Source organism: Aaosphaeria arxii (genome assembly GCF_010015735.1).
Source record: "Aaosphaeria arxii CBS 175.79 unplaced genomic scaffold BU24scaffold_11, whole genome shotgun sequence".
Taxonomy (NCBI): Eukaryota; Fungi; Ascomycota; class Dothideomycetes; order Pleosporales; genus Aaosphaeria; species Aaosphaeria arxii.
In genome coordinates, this window is record NW_022983484.1 from 852,421 (window position 1) to 866,460 (window position 14,040).

General features: G+C 46.6%; 2 protein-coding genes across 2 annotated transcripts; both read right to left on the reverse strand.

The window, feature by feature from the left end:
• Positions 1-4,641: 4,641 nt before the first annotated feature.
• Positions 4,642-12,639, reverse strand: BU24DRAFT_472713 (uncharacterized protein; the record flags this gene model as incomplete). Its single annotated transcript, XM_033532751.1, has 8 exons — positions 4,642-5,983; positions 6,037-9,102; positions 9,244-11,066; positions 11,179-11,426; positions 11,480-11,570; positions 11,622-12,035; positions 12,357-12,501; positions 12,550-12,639. The coding sequence occupies 8 exons, from the start codon at positions 12,637-12,639 to the stop codon at positions 4,814-4,816; spliced, it is 7,047 nt and encodes a 2,348-aa protein (XP_033378896.1). The 3' UTR covers positions 4,642-4,813.
• Positions 12,640-13,081: 442 nt separating this feature from the next.
• BU24DRAFT_318592 (uncharacterized protein) lies at positions 13,082-13,567 on the reverse strand (the record flags this gene model as incomplete). Its single annotated transcript, XM_033522906.1, has 2 exons — positions 13,082-13,438; positions 13,526-13,567. Coding segments are annotated over 2 exons (399 nt in total), but the record flags the coding sequence as incomplete, so codon positions are not given.
• Positions 13,568-14,040: the final 473 nt, after the last annotated feature.

Below are 14,040 nucleotides of genomic sequence, written 5' to 3' on the forward strand. Positions count from 1 at the left end.
CCTGGACACACACGTGCTGGAATACTTCCGCATTGCAAAGGAAGACGAAGGAGTCGACATGGAGAAGTGGGCGCCATTCCACAAAGCCCACGAAACGCCAACCTAAACTCTGCCAAGCCCTCACATGGCAACACAGTACAATAGCAGGAAGAAGCGTAAGCAGAAGGCACCCAGGGACACGTAGGAAGTAGGGGTTTTTAGATACCTCCCCTATTAGAGGCATCACGTTTGCCCTACTAGACACAATAACGTAGGGGAAGTGTTCATAGACCCGAAAGGGAACCAGATAGCACTATAAATTGAACTATTTATTTATTTAAATTACCTTCAATATCACTTTATCACCCTGTGCATGGACTGTACCTGTCCAAGACTTCCATCTATGATCAAATGCTTTGTAGCTGATAACAAAACAGGTTTGTTGTGCATTTTGCTTGCATTGCCGGCATTAGCAACGGAACTCGTAATTGAATGAATTTATTTGCGCGTCTTTCTGATCTTCGAATGAGAGCAGGGTCATTTCCATCAACACCAAGCAGCGCTCATTCCTGCAATACACCCTTGAAAGGTCGCAGACAAGATCTAAGCATTCAGGTATCAGATAGTCACGCAACACGTAGCTTCTGGTAGCAATCGAAGAGCATGACTATCTGTGCTAGTCAAAACAATATACTATTGCTTGCACTACCTTTTGAATCTTAGTCTTGCAAGTCTCTCTGTAATTTCCCGATGTCGGCTGGAACTTTTAATCACTTGCTATGTCGAAGACTCAGGCCTGCTACACAGAAATGCAGTTCCAATCACACAAAGATTGAGGTGGTCCAGCTTCATTCTAGATCTCTAAATAAGCTATAGCATCTTGAGGCGGGGAAGAAGAACTGTAAAATTGGGGGTATCATCCAGAGTCAACGGTATCAACAAGGCATGTCTATTCTCTCTCAATAAGTCCCTAGCCTTCTTTGATAAGAACGTCAATGTTTGATGTGCTAGTTTATGTTGCGATTCTTGAAGAGACAGCTGTCAGGAAATGTGAGTGTGCCGAGCTCCTTTCAATCATCGTCGATACCGTCGTCAGCGTCGCTGTAGAGAGAAACTTCGAAGACGACAGGCTGAGTTCCTTTTTTGCTTTTTTTGGCGCTCGTGTTCAATTCATGGTTGGGGCTCTTTTTGTTTTTGCCTTTTTCTTTCATCTTTCTTCTTACTTAAGCTCCAACTGATGTGTGACGTTGCATTGCGCAGAGATGCTACAGCAGCACTATGTGTTTTTTGTTCATAATCTTATGTCAATTTAGTATACCTCTTATGTCTGCTACTTAATACAATGCTGAAATCTGTGTAAGAATATTACTATACGTTCTGTTAAAGGATATTACTATACGTATGCGTCTTGTAGCGTACGTTGCTGTAGCATGCAATGGAACAGCAAAAATATCTTCCCTGCTTGCTTAAGTGAGAGCGCATATCACCTCTACACCCTACACCTTGCTTCGAAGCAAAACAACACACTCAAAGCACCCCATCGTGTCAGAAACTATGGAGCAACATTGAAACAAATCAATGGATTGAATCAGGGCCCTCTCATAGCCCTGGAGTCGACTGCGCGTTGCCCTTGCCGACCAAAAATTCAATTTCATCTACGACAAGAACAGGCCCGCGCGGCGCACGCAGAGCGCACCAACCATGAAACATCGGGATTCCAGGATAATTTCGAGACAGTCATAGCGTTTGTTGCCTTGTGGAGGGCCCTTGTCTCTCAGTGGGTGCCTTCATCGCGACTAACTACTGGCCTCTGAGAAAGACAAGCAGTTCTCGGCACAACTCATGGCAGTTTGAATGCCCTGCGCCGCAATCGATGCTTTTCCAGTTTGGTCTTACTGTCTGTGTCGACATTCGTGCATTTGCTAAAGACAGGATTTGCAGGTTTCAGCTGTACTAATCGTCAAACTTACACAGTAGTTGTGCAGCCTTTTACTAGATCAAGCCCCCGCATTTCCCAACCTCGCCGCCCATCAAGACCTGCCTACCAGAACCTGCCTATCGATGCAGGAGACGAATCGCTCGAAATTACACACAGAATATCCGGCAGTGGGCCACGGACATGCTAGGAAAGCAGGGGTTGAATATACACGATGCGTCGCCTGAAGCTGACCTGATATCAACATCTTGTGCTGAGATGCGCACTCTGCGGCGTCTCATAGTCATGAAAACAGCGCTCATACCGACAGAGACTGCGACGAAGCAGGAGAATATAAAGCCTACCAGAGTCGACAATTCGAGTCACGTACATGATCGATGCCCTGTTAGCCTACACTGGCGGGGCTGACGGACCAGGCCTTGCGCTGGAGGTTGTGCAGCACAGGGATGGAGGCAATTATTGTAACCAGTGAGTCTACATCTGGACTTCCTATTCTATGGTTGCTGACACTATGCGTATACCTCTACGATTGTTCGTTTCACCAATCTGAACAGTTCTGGGGCATGCATGCACAGAAGGGTAGAAGACCCTCCTGCATGCAGGTGTGTATTAGTATATAAGAAGCCTCGTTAGTATCACAATTTACTGTAATTCAGTTGCAAGAGAAATGGAGAAAGCGTGATAACTGCACTACGCGATGAAAGGCCTCACTCACTTCCAGGACAAATTGTGCATATCCCCAAAAATAATCCCACCTGTTCTGCTACATCACATTATATGTCTTTTGGAGGTGTCATGTGGCGTAGATAGCCAAAATCTCTGTTGCAATACGAGCGTTACGACTGAATAGGACGTTCTTTTGCTGTCTATCAAGACAAGAGACATGCTGTGATACTGACCGGCATACCACCGAAACAAGCGCCCAGACATCGCGTAAATTCTTGAGTATGCTCCGCACAACTGTTGAAGATTTACCTTGGAGGGTGACCATGAGACAACCCAGATTCTTCGAACTGTCTCTGATTCAATGCAGCCTCCAATATCCAGCACAATACTTGGACGGGAATAAGTAAAGAAGAAGTAGAATGAAAAGCAGAGAGGATGGTGAAAATGATTCAAGGACCCTACATACGGCACTCTTTCGATCGGGGTGAGGGTGTGCGAATGCCCGTATCGAATCCTTCACTTACATGGCGTTGCGCACACAGAGCATGTAAAGTTCAAAATGCGTGTCATCATGTACAAGTAGTGCTTCTTCCACAAACAACTGGCAAGCCATGCTGATCATTGAAGAAAAAGAAGTTGGGACCTTGAGTTGAACTCAATGTGTGTACGAAAAATTCCCTGTGGAGGGCGGTCCACAGGAGCAGCACCGTGTAGAAATGCAGGAGGTGCAATTGCAAGTCCACACTTTGTGGTGCCTGGCACTATCTACGAAAACAACGCCTGAACAAATGAAAGGACTCACCGAGGAGAGAAAAGAGGGAGGTAGTGGGGGGCTGCTCGTGGTTTTACTTTACCTTTGCTGCCAAGAGTCCGCCAGATCACAGCAATTCACTCACCTGGCGCCACCTTACCTAAACGAGGACCTGGGCACAGACCGTGAGGCCAGGCAGACGCGGCACACGTGAATTTGCGACCTAGGTTCCCTCTCGCAGAGGGCAGGGGCGATACACGTGACTTTGTGATCTAGGTCCCCTCTCGCAGGTATATAAAGGCCTCTCAGCCCGCCCCTCCACTCTTCCTTCTTTTCCCCAGGGATTGGTACCCCTAAGTGCTACACCTGACTGACTTGTGCAGTCAGGTGGTATTAGCAGTAAAATGCTAATACTCCTTCACAATCTTTGGAACCAGGTCTCCTCGCTCTGAGCTTGCTCATCGTTGAGACCACCGTGTGGCCAGTATTGCACTATCTCTGGCTAATGCGACCTTTTTTCATTGAGTTTACTTGTCTTGAGCGAGTACTTGAGGAAGAGAGACAGCTAGATGTGCTTGACACATGAAATTGACACATGAAGTTGACAGTCTTTTGAAGTGAAGGTATAGATGATGCTGCTGCTTGCTGTCCTGTTGCGGAAGCTCGATGTAGTGAGAGTAACTCAACATGGCGTCTTTCTGTCACTATTTTCTCATGAGGGCCTCTATCTCACAATCCGTTCATATAGATCGAAAGCAGACGAAGGGAAACAGGTGTTCTTACAATTGTGTGCTCCATGAAGATATTTCGAGACAAGCTGCATGGTTGTCGGCAACATGTGCTCGCACCGGTGTTTCACTCCAACTGTTACTACAGACATCTCAGTCTCGCAGTGTAGCTTGAATCACACAAGGAACAACTATCTTACGTTGCTACTTTCTCTCGTAACCCATACTTGCTGTGTAGGAAATGTGACTGATGCTTGATATTGAAGGTGTTGACTGATAGCGCCGCTGGGCAATTGCCCGATGCTGCCTTTACCGCGAATGTTGCGATAGAGTCAGTGTTTCTCTCTTGCCCTCTCTACAGTCTCATGGCCAAGAGTCTGTAGTAGCGCATCATCGATAGAGTGTTACATCACTGCATGTAACCTATCCAGACAAGTGAGGAAGTAGCAGGGCGTAGCAAAGTCTACACTTGTGGAAGTGAAGTTTCAGCTTCATGGAAGGTCGGGATGCTTCTCAGTTTGTCTACGATTTGCTTTCGTACTATCATCGTGGGCAATGATGCTATGAGATCTTTGTGTAGCCTCACAACGAATTCATTCAAGTACACTACATTAGGCTTTGCCGCCGCGATGATCCTCTTATAAGGATCCTAAAAGGCTGTCTTGTTACAACTCGCACAGAACATATACTCCTATTAGGCAAAATTTTCAATTATAGGAAAGTTGGTATCCCTCGACTCTCAGTAGTAACATGTCATGAGGTAGATTTAGGAGCAAATCTACTGTTCGTCATGAGAACTCTACTCAAACTGTCTACTGTCGACTCACCCAAAACCTCGAAGATCGCAATCTCAGCATCAACCTCTCGACGAATCCAGCTCTGGAACTCTATTGCCACCAGACTATCCATACCATATTGATTAAGAGGTCTGTTTACGTCTACATCCTCAGTACGTAATCCGAGAATATGGGCGAGCTTGGCTTGTAACGCTGAAGATAAGACCGTGCCTACTTCTTCTGATGAAGTTGCTGAAGTGAGAAGAACTCTCAGAGATTGGCGCTGTGCGCCGGTTGGAAATGCAGTTGAGGCTGTTTGTATCTTGTGGGAGATGCGGAACATTGGTATCATGTATTCAGCTGGAACCTCTCCAATCTCTAGGATAGCGGCAGAAGGCAACTGCATTCCGGTAATAATCTGGCTCTGCTTTTCGGTAGTGATCAGAGTATTCGGATCGCAGATATGATCGAACAGTGAAAATATTTCTTCCAGGTAGTTCGGGCGGTCGACTTGACGGCGTAAGAACTGACGTACTAGTGCATCGTTTTCAGCCGTGACTCCTGCATCGACAACGAAGCCTAGGTCAAGAGAGACAGTCTTTGTGTGATGTTCAGTGGTGCGCCATCGCGCAAATTCATCTTCGAACGTATTGCCTGCAGCGTAGTTGGCTTGGCCACGATTGCCACCAACACCAACAAACGACGATAGCAAGATGAAGAAGTCCATAGGTGGTAGAAGCTCATGAAGATTCCAGGTTCCTTTGACCTTAGGTGCAAGGGCTTGATGCCAATCTTCAACTGTCATGTTCGCCAGTGTAGCATCGCGAAGCACCATGGCCGATTGGATGCACCCTTTGATTGGCGGCATAGTGTTGTGCCGGTTTTTGAAGTATCTCTCCATGGCAGATTTGTCAGTTATATCCATTGCCGGACAATCGACACGAGTTCCATTAGATCTAAGCGCAGAGATAACACCCCAGGCCTTGCTGCTTGGAGAAAGGCCCGAACGGCTTATAAGAATAAGACTCATGGCGCCGCGTCCGGAAAGCCATTGCGCAATCTTGAGACCAATACCACCAAGTCCCCCGGTGACCACATATGTTGAATCCGGGTCGAATCTGAATGCTGGGGTGTATGATGTGATAGTCTTAAATCAGTTAGGGGCAATTGTGCACACAGTGAAGCTAGATGATGACTTACGGGAACAGCGGCTGTCCTATCCATTCTGATCACGATTTTGCCCGAGCTTTCTCCACTATTCAGAAATCTGAATGCCTCCTCCATATGTGCTATAGAATATACTTGTAATGGGTAGGGAGGGCGAATCTTTCTCTCAAGTACGAGATCCCACACCGACTTCATCAACGGAGTATGCATTGGAAAGAACTCTGGAGTCATGAAATTCGTAAGATTGAACGAGATATAGGATATCCCTTTCGAAAAATTGAACATAGGTAGTTGCTGTCGTGTATAAGCATCTCCAAGTCCAATCTCAATGAATCGACCGAATGGTGCAACGCAATCCCAGGATGCCTCAAGAAGTTCACCACTGAGTGAGTTGAGAACAACGTCTACTCCACGCCCTTCAGTCAGGTCCTTAATAGCGTTGTAGAATGACTTATTACGGCTTTGAAGGATATGTCGTTCCGCAATGCCGTAGCGTTCCATGATGAGTTTCTTTTTCGCTTCAGAACCCACTGTCACATAGATTGTGGCCCCAATCATCTGCGCTAGTTGTATAGCAGCCTGGCCTGTACCTCCAGAGGCGCGATGTATGAGAATACTCTCTCTGGACTTTAAATGGGCGAGATCCTGCAGACAGAAGTAGGCTGTGCGAAAGGTTGTAGGTATTGATGCTGCAGCTTCGAAAGGCATGTCGTCTGGAATGTGGTATACGGTCTGCCAGGGTACGCGAGCACGAGTTTTATAGGCATCGACGTAAGCAGCAACAATTCTATTGCCAGGTCGGAAGCCGCGCGTCGAATCCCCTACTGCAGTGATAACTCCAGCAAATTCTGATCCAGGATTCTTTGCAGATACCCTGCCCAGAAGTCCCATCAAGTCCTTGAAGTTGACTCCTATAGCTCGAACTTCAATCTCCACTTGATCTTCCAGTAAAACACTTTTTTCCAATTCATCGCTGACAAATTCTAAAGCGTCCAGAGCACCAGCAGTTCTACAGGTGAGCCTCAAGTTCTTGTCGCCAATTCTCTGAACCGCCAACGGCTTTTCGATACTTGAAAATATGTGCTTGTCATATTCTCTAGCTTCAACAATTCGGGGTATCAAGAGGCACCCGTTTCGTTCGCGATATTCCGACTCGTATTCATCCTTGAATATCGCCAGACGTTGTTGCGTCTCATTGTAAACTGTGTGAATGCGGAGTGCGATACCGGAAGCAGATTTGTCTTTGAGCTCTATCCCCAGTGATACAAATGAAATTCGCTCGTTCTCTTCATGACAGACACGAAGAAGTCCCTCGCTCAAAGAGTAATCAGGTATTTCGCCAGCCCTTTTCACCCACATAACACTCTTGGCATGATGAAGTATCTCTTTGATTGCAGCGAATTGCTGTCTGTCAATACTGGAAAGTAGAGGCTGTTCCATTTCCATGGTGATTATGAAATCATGAAAGTTCTTGTCGGGCAGTTCAGCAGCGTCTGACAGAGATAACATACGTGACGTATTTGAGGTTCCAATAGTCTCATACAACGCAGTACCAATGGCGCGTTGAAGAACCGAATCCTGATGAGTCACTATAATAAGACCATTGGGTACCATTTCGCGGGTATCGATAATGTCCTTGTAGTACACAGTAACATTCCAATGAGGTGTAATATCGGATGGCTGGGTTTGACAAAGAGAAAAATGGGACAATAAAGAGTCGGCGAAACTTGGGGCATGATGTTCCCCAAGAAAGGATCTAGACGAGAGACCAAGCATAAAGCCCCAGAGAAGGCTTGTGTTGGGTGCCTCTCGCACGATTAATTTTCCGTTTGGCTTGAGGAGTGTCGTAATACTCTCGATGAAGTCGGCACTGTAACTTTGATCATGTGTTGTTGCATTGAGTGTAATTATATCGAAAGTTTGTGGATTGAAACCTTGAGCACTTGGACTTTTGCTCCCATCGACAGCCTTGAAGTTCATATGTTCTGGTAGCTGTTTTTGCATGTATTCCAGGAGTGGTTCGTCAACGTCGACGATGGTATACCCTCCGTAGCACTCTGAGGTGACGGAATCAGCTTCGCGGTCCGATATGAATGTACAAATGCTGCCAAGTCGGATTCCTATCTCGTAGAACTGTAGATTTGGATTTTTGTGTGTTAAACAGTCAATATAGGTTCCCAGGGGATTCTTGGAATTTCCAATCTCTGTGTCCAGTACTCGAACTAGCTTAATGATATCCCATTCTTTTGGTAAGAATTCATCAACGTGCATGTCCCCTGATAAAATGGCTGGAAGGTTCTGTCCAATCACGACGAACGTATTTATTACAGGGTTGAATGGTAGAGCTGCAATCATGTCGTCCAGTTTGCTTGAATCGATTCTGGCGCAGTTGTCTACTTTGGTGGACAACCACTGTGCATAATCAGTCATACGTGCTGAGAGTGCAGTTGATCCGCAAGTCTCCTGCCGGATACACATAGTATCTAGCGCAACATTGACGTATGATTGTGTAAGTGAATGCAAGACTCGCACCCATTCGAGATCGTCCAGTCCAGAATCTAGTAGTTGGCAGTGCGCGTAGACCTCATCATCAGACATCAATGCAAGATCCGGCTTCCACTCGACTTGATGACAAACACTTGGTGCATCCCCCAAACATTTCCGCTCTTTCGATGGACCAGACAAAGCCGTCAGTTCCAAGCCTTCAACCTTTGCTTTCAGACCCAAGGTGGCCTCATCAAAGACCGTAGTTGAAAATATTGCGGTCCTGTCTGTAGTATCTGTTACTTGGCAATGTGCTATCTCTTTGGTATCCTCATTGTGGCCAAATCCAGCGACTGGAATATTTAATTGTTTAATGCGGGTCGGAACCATACCGCGAATATCGTTGACGCCAGCTGTGGCAGCAAAGCTTAGCTGAAACAAACCGTCCAATCTGCTTGGATGGACTGTGAATTCGGACGGCCTGCTGCGCAAAACCTCGGCTGGGAGTGGTAGACAAGTTGCAATTGCGTGTTCCTGACTTCCCGAGCTAATTTCAGCCAAGGTTTGAAATGCAGGGCCGTAATCGAGTCCAATCTTCGACATGCTTTCGTAAAGCTGGCCAACAATACCACTAGTGCATTTTCTCTTTGCATCTCAAAATAGCGAGCGATGGCTTCGGAGCATCTGCTGTTCTTGCTTGAAACCCGACGATGTATCACCAAAGTCTCCTCGCACGATGCCGGAGCATGCCAGTACCTCATGGTCGGCTTCGGATGTGGATGGAAAAATGCGGAAGTTATACTGGAAGTCTGTAGGTTGGTTTGGTCTCCTGGCAGATAAATGCAAGCGGACTTGCGTACTGTGGTTGGGAGATAAACGAATCGGTGCTGGGAACTCGATATCCTTGAACTCCAATGCTAGCAACTTTGAACTCGCCAAAAGCTGTTTCATACCTTCGATAGCCATGGCAATTGATCCTGCAGCGGGGTATACTAACGACCCTTGGACCTTATGATCTTGTACCCAAGGCATGCTCTTTACTGTGATTCTGAGCCTCCACTGTGCTTCCGCCTTGCTCCGTAGGTCACCAAAGCGAGCACCAACTAAGTCATGATGATGATGCTCCCGCAAACGAAAGTCAATATTACTTCGTGGTTCCTCCCAATACATCACCGAATGATTAAAGACATAAGCAGGGAGAGAGGGTGGGACCACGGGAATATAGCTATCACAAGTGGATAGACTGACGCCTCTCTGCATGTCGATGTTCACATTTTGCTGCCACAGGCTCCCAATAGCAGTGAGAAGGCTACTGAGAGCAGATACGTTCCGAACCATTGCTGAAGTATAGTTCACCGGAGCTTGAGGCTCCATCCCATGTAAGCTCTGCTTCAGGGGACCTTGCAAGGCGGAGTGAGGCCCGATCTCAAGCCAGACATTGGCGCGAATATTTTCTGCATGACTTCCGTTTAAGTTCTTCATATCTTTAGTTCTTTTCTTCTGGTAACATATCTGTATGGCTGCCAGAAAGTTTACCCTTGAAATCATATTCCGCACCCAGTAGGCGGCATGGCAAACGACATGTTGATCGATGATTGAACCTGTGACGGAAGAGACCATTGTGACCTTGGTTGACGATGGATCCGGACGTAGAACGCCCATCAGCTCTGCATATTCCGATGCAATGCAGCACATCTGTGGGGAGTGATAGCCAACTTTGACCTTGAGTAGCCGAGCGAACGTGCCATTAGCCACAAGGTATTTGGTGAAATCTTTGAGTGCATCTAGCGGGCCAGCAACTGTAACGCTATTTGGGCTATTAATGCAGCTGATAGTGAAGCACTGTGTCGGTCCGCTTTGTTGAGTCTTCTCAAATTTAGCAATTTCAGCTTGGGTATCCTCGACGGACAAGCCAACTGCTGCCATTGAGTGACTGCTGCGTGCGTCATCTTCAAGTGATGAACTTAGGAGTCCTCTATAATATGAAACCCTCATAGCCGAACTGTGGTCCAGATATCCAGCACAATATGCGGCTGCAATCTCCCCTGAAGAGTGGCCCAGAACAATAGATGGGGAGAGCCGTAACCATCGGAAGACATCGATAAGAGCAATTTGAACGCACGTTGTAGTTATTTGGCTGTACTGAGCACGATCCAACAGCTGAGCAAAGTTTGCATCATCGAGAATGTTGATGAGAGAGGTAGTCCATCCGAGCCGTTCTAATTCATGCTGCGATCTAATGAAACTGTTCCGGAAGGGTGAGCAGCCAAGCAGCTGTCGCCCCATGCCGTGCCATTGTGCGCCTTGCCCGGTAAAGATGAAGCATAATGTCGGATCCATCTGGGAACTCCGACAAGGTTTTGTAGATAATATTAACGGAGGCTTTTCTTGAATATCGGGCGAGGGTGTCACGAGACAGAATGCCTTCCATGTGTGGACATCTCGGCGGCAGGCCAGAGCATATGCGTAGTCATCAAGAACATAGTCTCCACACTGTGCGAGAGCTTCTTGATGCACAGATAATTGTCGCTGAATTCCCACTTCATCGAACGCTGAAAATACGAACAGTCGAGGGGTATCTTGGGATGGTTTGTCTATATTCTTTTGCAGGTGATCAGGGACGTTGCGGACGCGATGATGGCCAGTCAGCTTATGGTAATGCATGCACGACCGGGCATCATCGAGAATTACATGCGCGTTCGTCCCGCCATACCCAAACGATGACCGATGCTCTGCGGATACCAGAAGCTGCGTCTAGCCATGGAGCCGGCTCATTAGGGAACTTGAGATGGAAGAAAGAGTCGTCTATATTAGAGTTGAGCTTCTCAAAGTTTGTGTTGGGTGGAATTACTCCTCTTTCGATAGAAAGCATTCTGTTTATCACCCCAAACAGCCCAGATACTCCTTCAAGATGGCCGAAGTTGGATTTGACAGCGCCTCTAGAAATGCGAATGAGCCTTGAAGTCTTGGGGGAAACATCGTTGTCACTTACACGAAAAGTGGCTCTGCATGACTTCGAAATCTTCGAAAAGTCTCGCTAACTCTGGCAGCTTCTACTGGATCACCAACAGCTGTACCGGTCCCTATAATTCATCAACATCGGATTTCAAGGCATCACGTTCTGGAATATTTACCGTGAGCTTCAAAGAGCCTAGTTTGGCTAAGATCGAGCCCGGCGAGGTGATACGTCTCCGCAATCATATGTTTCTGGGCGTCCCTGCTGGGCTGGATGATTCCTCCTGCAGTATGGCCGTCTTGGTTAGACCCAATCGAACGGATTAACGAACGTATTGTATCACCGTTGTCAAGAGCTTTAGATATCGGCTTTAAAATCAAGCTAGCAAATCCCTCGCCTTTCGCATACCCATTGCCTCTATGATCAAAGCTGAAGCATTTCCCATCAGGAGACAAGAAACTCATATTGGATAGAGTAATAAGATTCTCAGGCGAAAATATGATACTTGATCCCGCACAAATTGCGATTGACGATCTCCCCGACCAGATCTCTTGACAAGCCAAATCCAAAGCTACGAGTCCGCTTGAACAGGCTGTATCAATGGTCAAGCTTGTTCCTCGTAGATCAAAGCCCAGCTAATCCTATCAGATAAGAGGGCCTGTGAACATCCGGTAGCATTATAAATCAGTATTTGCTGCTCATCTCGCAAAACAAATGTCATATAGTCTATTTCTCAGGATCTGATTAGACCATGTATCGCCGTAAAACTTGTTTCGGCTAATACGTAGTAACACTAAACATTGCAGAAGTTGCCCACATGGATAGACGTATCACTACCAGCGATATCACTTCGGCGAATGCCAGCTTCCAAGCAGTTAGATTCGCTTTGTATTCATGAACTCGAGCAACGTACCGTTTTCGATTGCATGGTATGTCGTTTCCAACAATCCACGCTGCTGGGGGTCTAAGCAAGCAGTTTCCACTGGAGGGATACCAAAGAATTGTGCGTCAAAGTTTCGAATATCCTTTTTCAGTACGTGGGCTCGCTTTGGACGAATCTTCAATCTTCCTTAGCATCAATACCGATAGTATTCATGTGTACTTACCGTGCCTTGACTCGTGGTATCTGAGTCGTGAAAACCCTCGATGTTCAACCTATCCTTGGGGAACTCCGTCGATGTACATTCTTTACTCATCAATTTCTCCCTTAGGGCTTCCTCATCGGTTGCTCACTGGGGGAATTGAAATGCAAACCCAACAATAGCAATTGGTTCCCGACTGCATTTGCTACGTCGTGTCATGATTATTGCTCAAAGCGATTGATTGTAGTTGCAATGTTGATACCAGTTAGTACCTTTATCTGATAATGTCAGAAGAAAATGGAATGTCATGTATGGCCTGTATTAACTTCAGCTAGTTCATACATGCTCTTGGCTTGTCGATTGCCACCCATAATCGGAATGCCAAGACATCGACTTTGCCTCTTATTTGCAGCAATGATAAATAATTGGCGCACTGTGATTTAATTAACTAACCCTAAATTGAATCCGGTCACTGCATTCATAACCCTGCTCCCCATTCTGTGACTCTGCCAGGAAGTTCCCGCAAACGCTTCATCTCACCCGTCCTGAACCACTCGAATGGATCACCCACTGCTGTTGGGCTAAGTAGAACTGCACACTTAAATGCTGGCACTGAATTAGGATGCTCCACTCGCTCGCGTGCCATATACGCTATCGTCAATCCTGCACCTTGTGAGAAGGCAAATACTCCATCGAATGGCCCCTCTCTTTTAAGAAAGTCGTCCAATTGATAATATGCTTCAAGATATGTAGACGCATGAGAAGGATCGAAGTAGCCGAAGTATTTTTGTTGCCCTTGGGCTACACCTTGAAGTTCCTGTGCCACTTCCCAAGGTACGGAGCCCTGTGCGAAGGGATTTTCATGATCAGACCCAAGCGCATACCGCAGAGCTGCTGTCTGTGATTTGAAAATCTGTACGATGTGTTGATCAGCTGCTATGCACATACTCGAGCGTCGTTTCACTCGCTACCCTATTGGAGCTAAAGATTTGTGGCTTACCTCATTGTTTGTTCCAATCCCGTGAAGGCAAAGAAATTTCATACTGGGGCTCTTCTGAGTATTCACTGCTGTGTACAGTTGCGACGCTGTTGACTTAACGTATTCTTAATCCGGGTTGGACTACATGTATCCTGATGATGTCTCGCCCATGATATCGGATACACTGCACGAAGCTTTTCCTCATAGATCCCTGTCATCCTGCAGTCGACTTCATGTTATTGCGTAAATAGAAATATATGCCTCATACGTTTGCCTGAAAATTTGCCTGAAAATTTGCCATAAAGGTTGCCTTGATTGATCTTCCGTGAATGAAGGCCGGCGTAGCGTTGTAAAACTGTCTCGTGCAGGAGCCATGATAAGCACATGAGTTATAGGCTGATGCGCACAAAGAGAAACCTCCGGGGTCCGAAGGTTAATGTATCCTACCGACTGGGTTATGTTCCTAAAAGAACATCTACTCCGGCTTATGACTGCAACAATACGTCTGCATTAACCAATCACAGGTAACAGTCCAT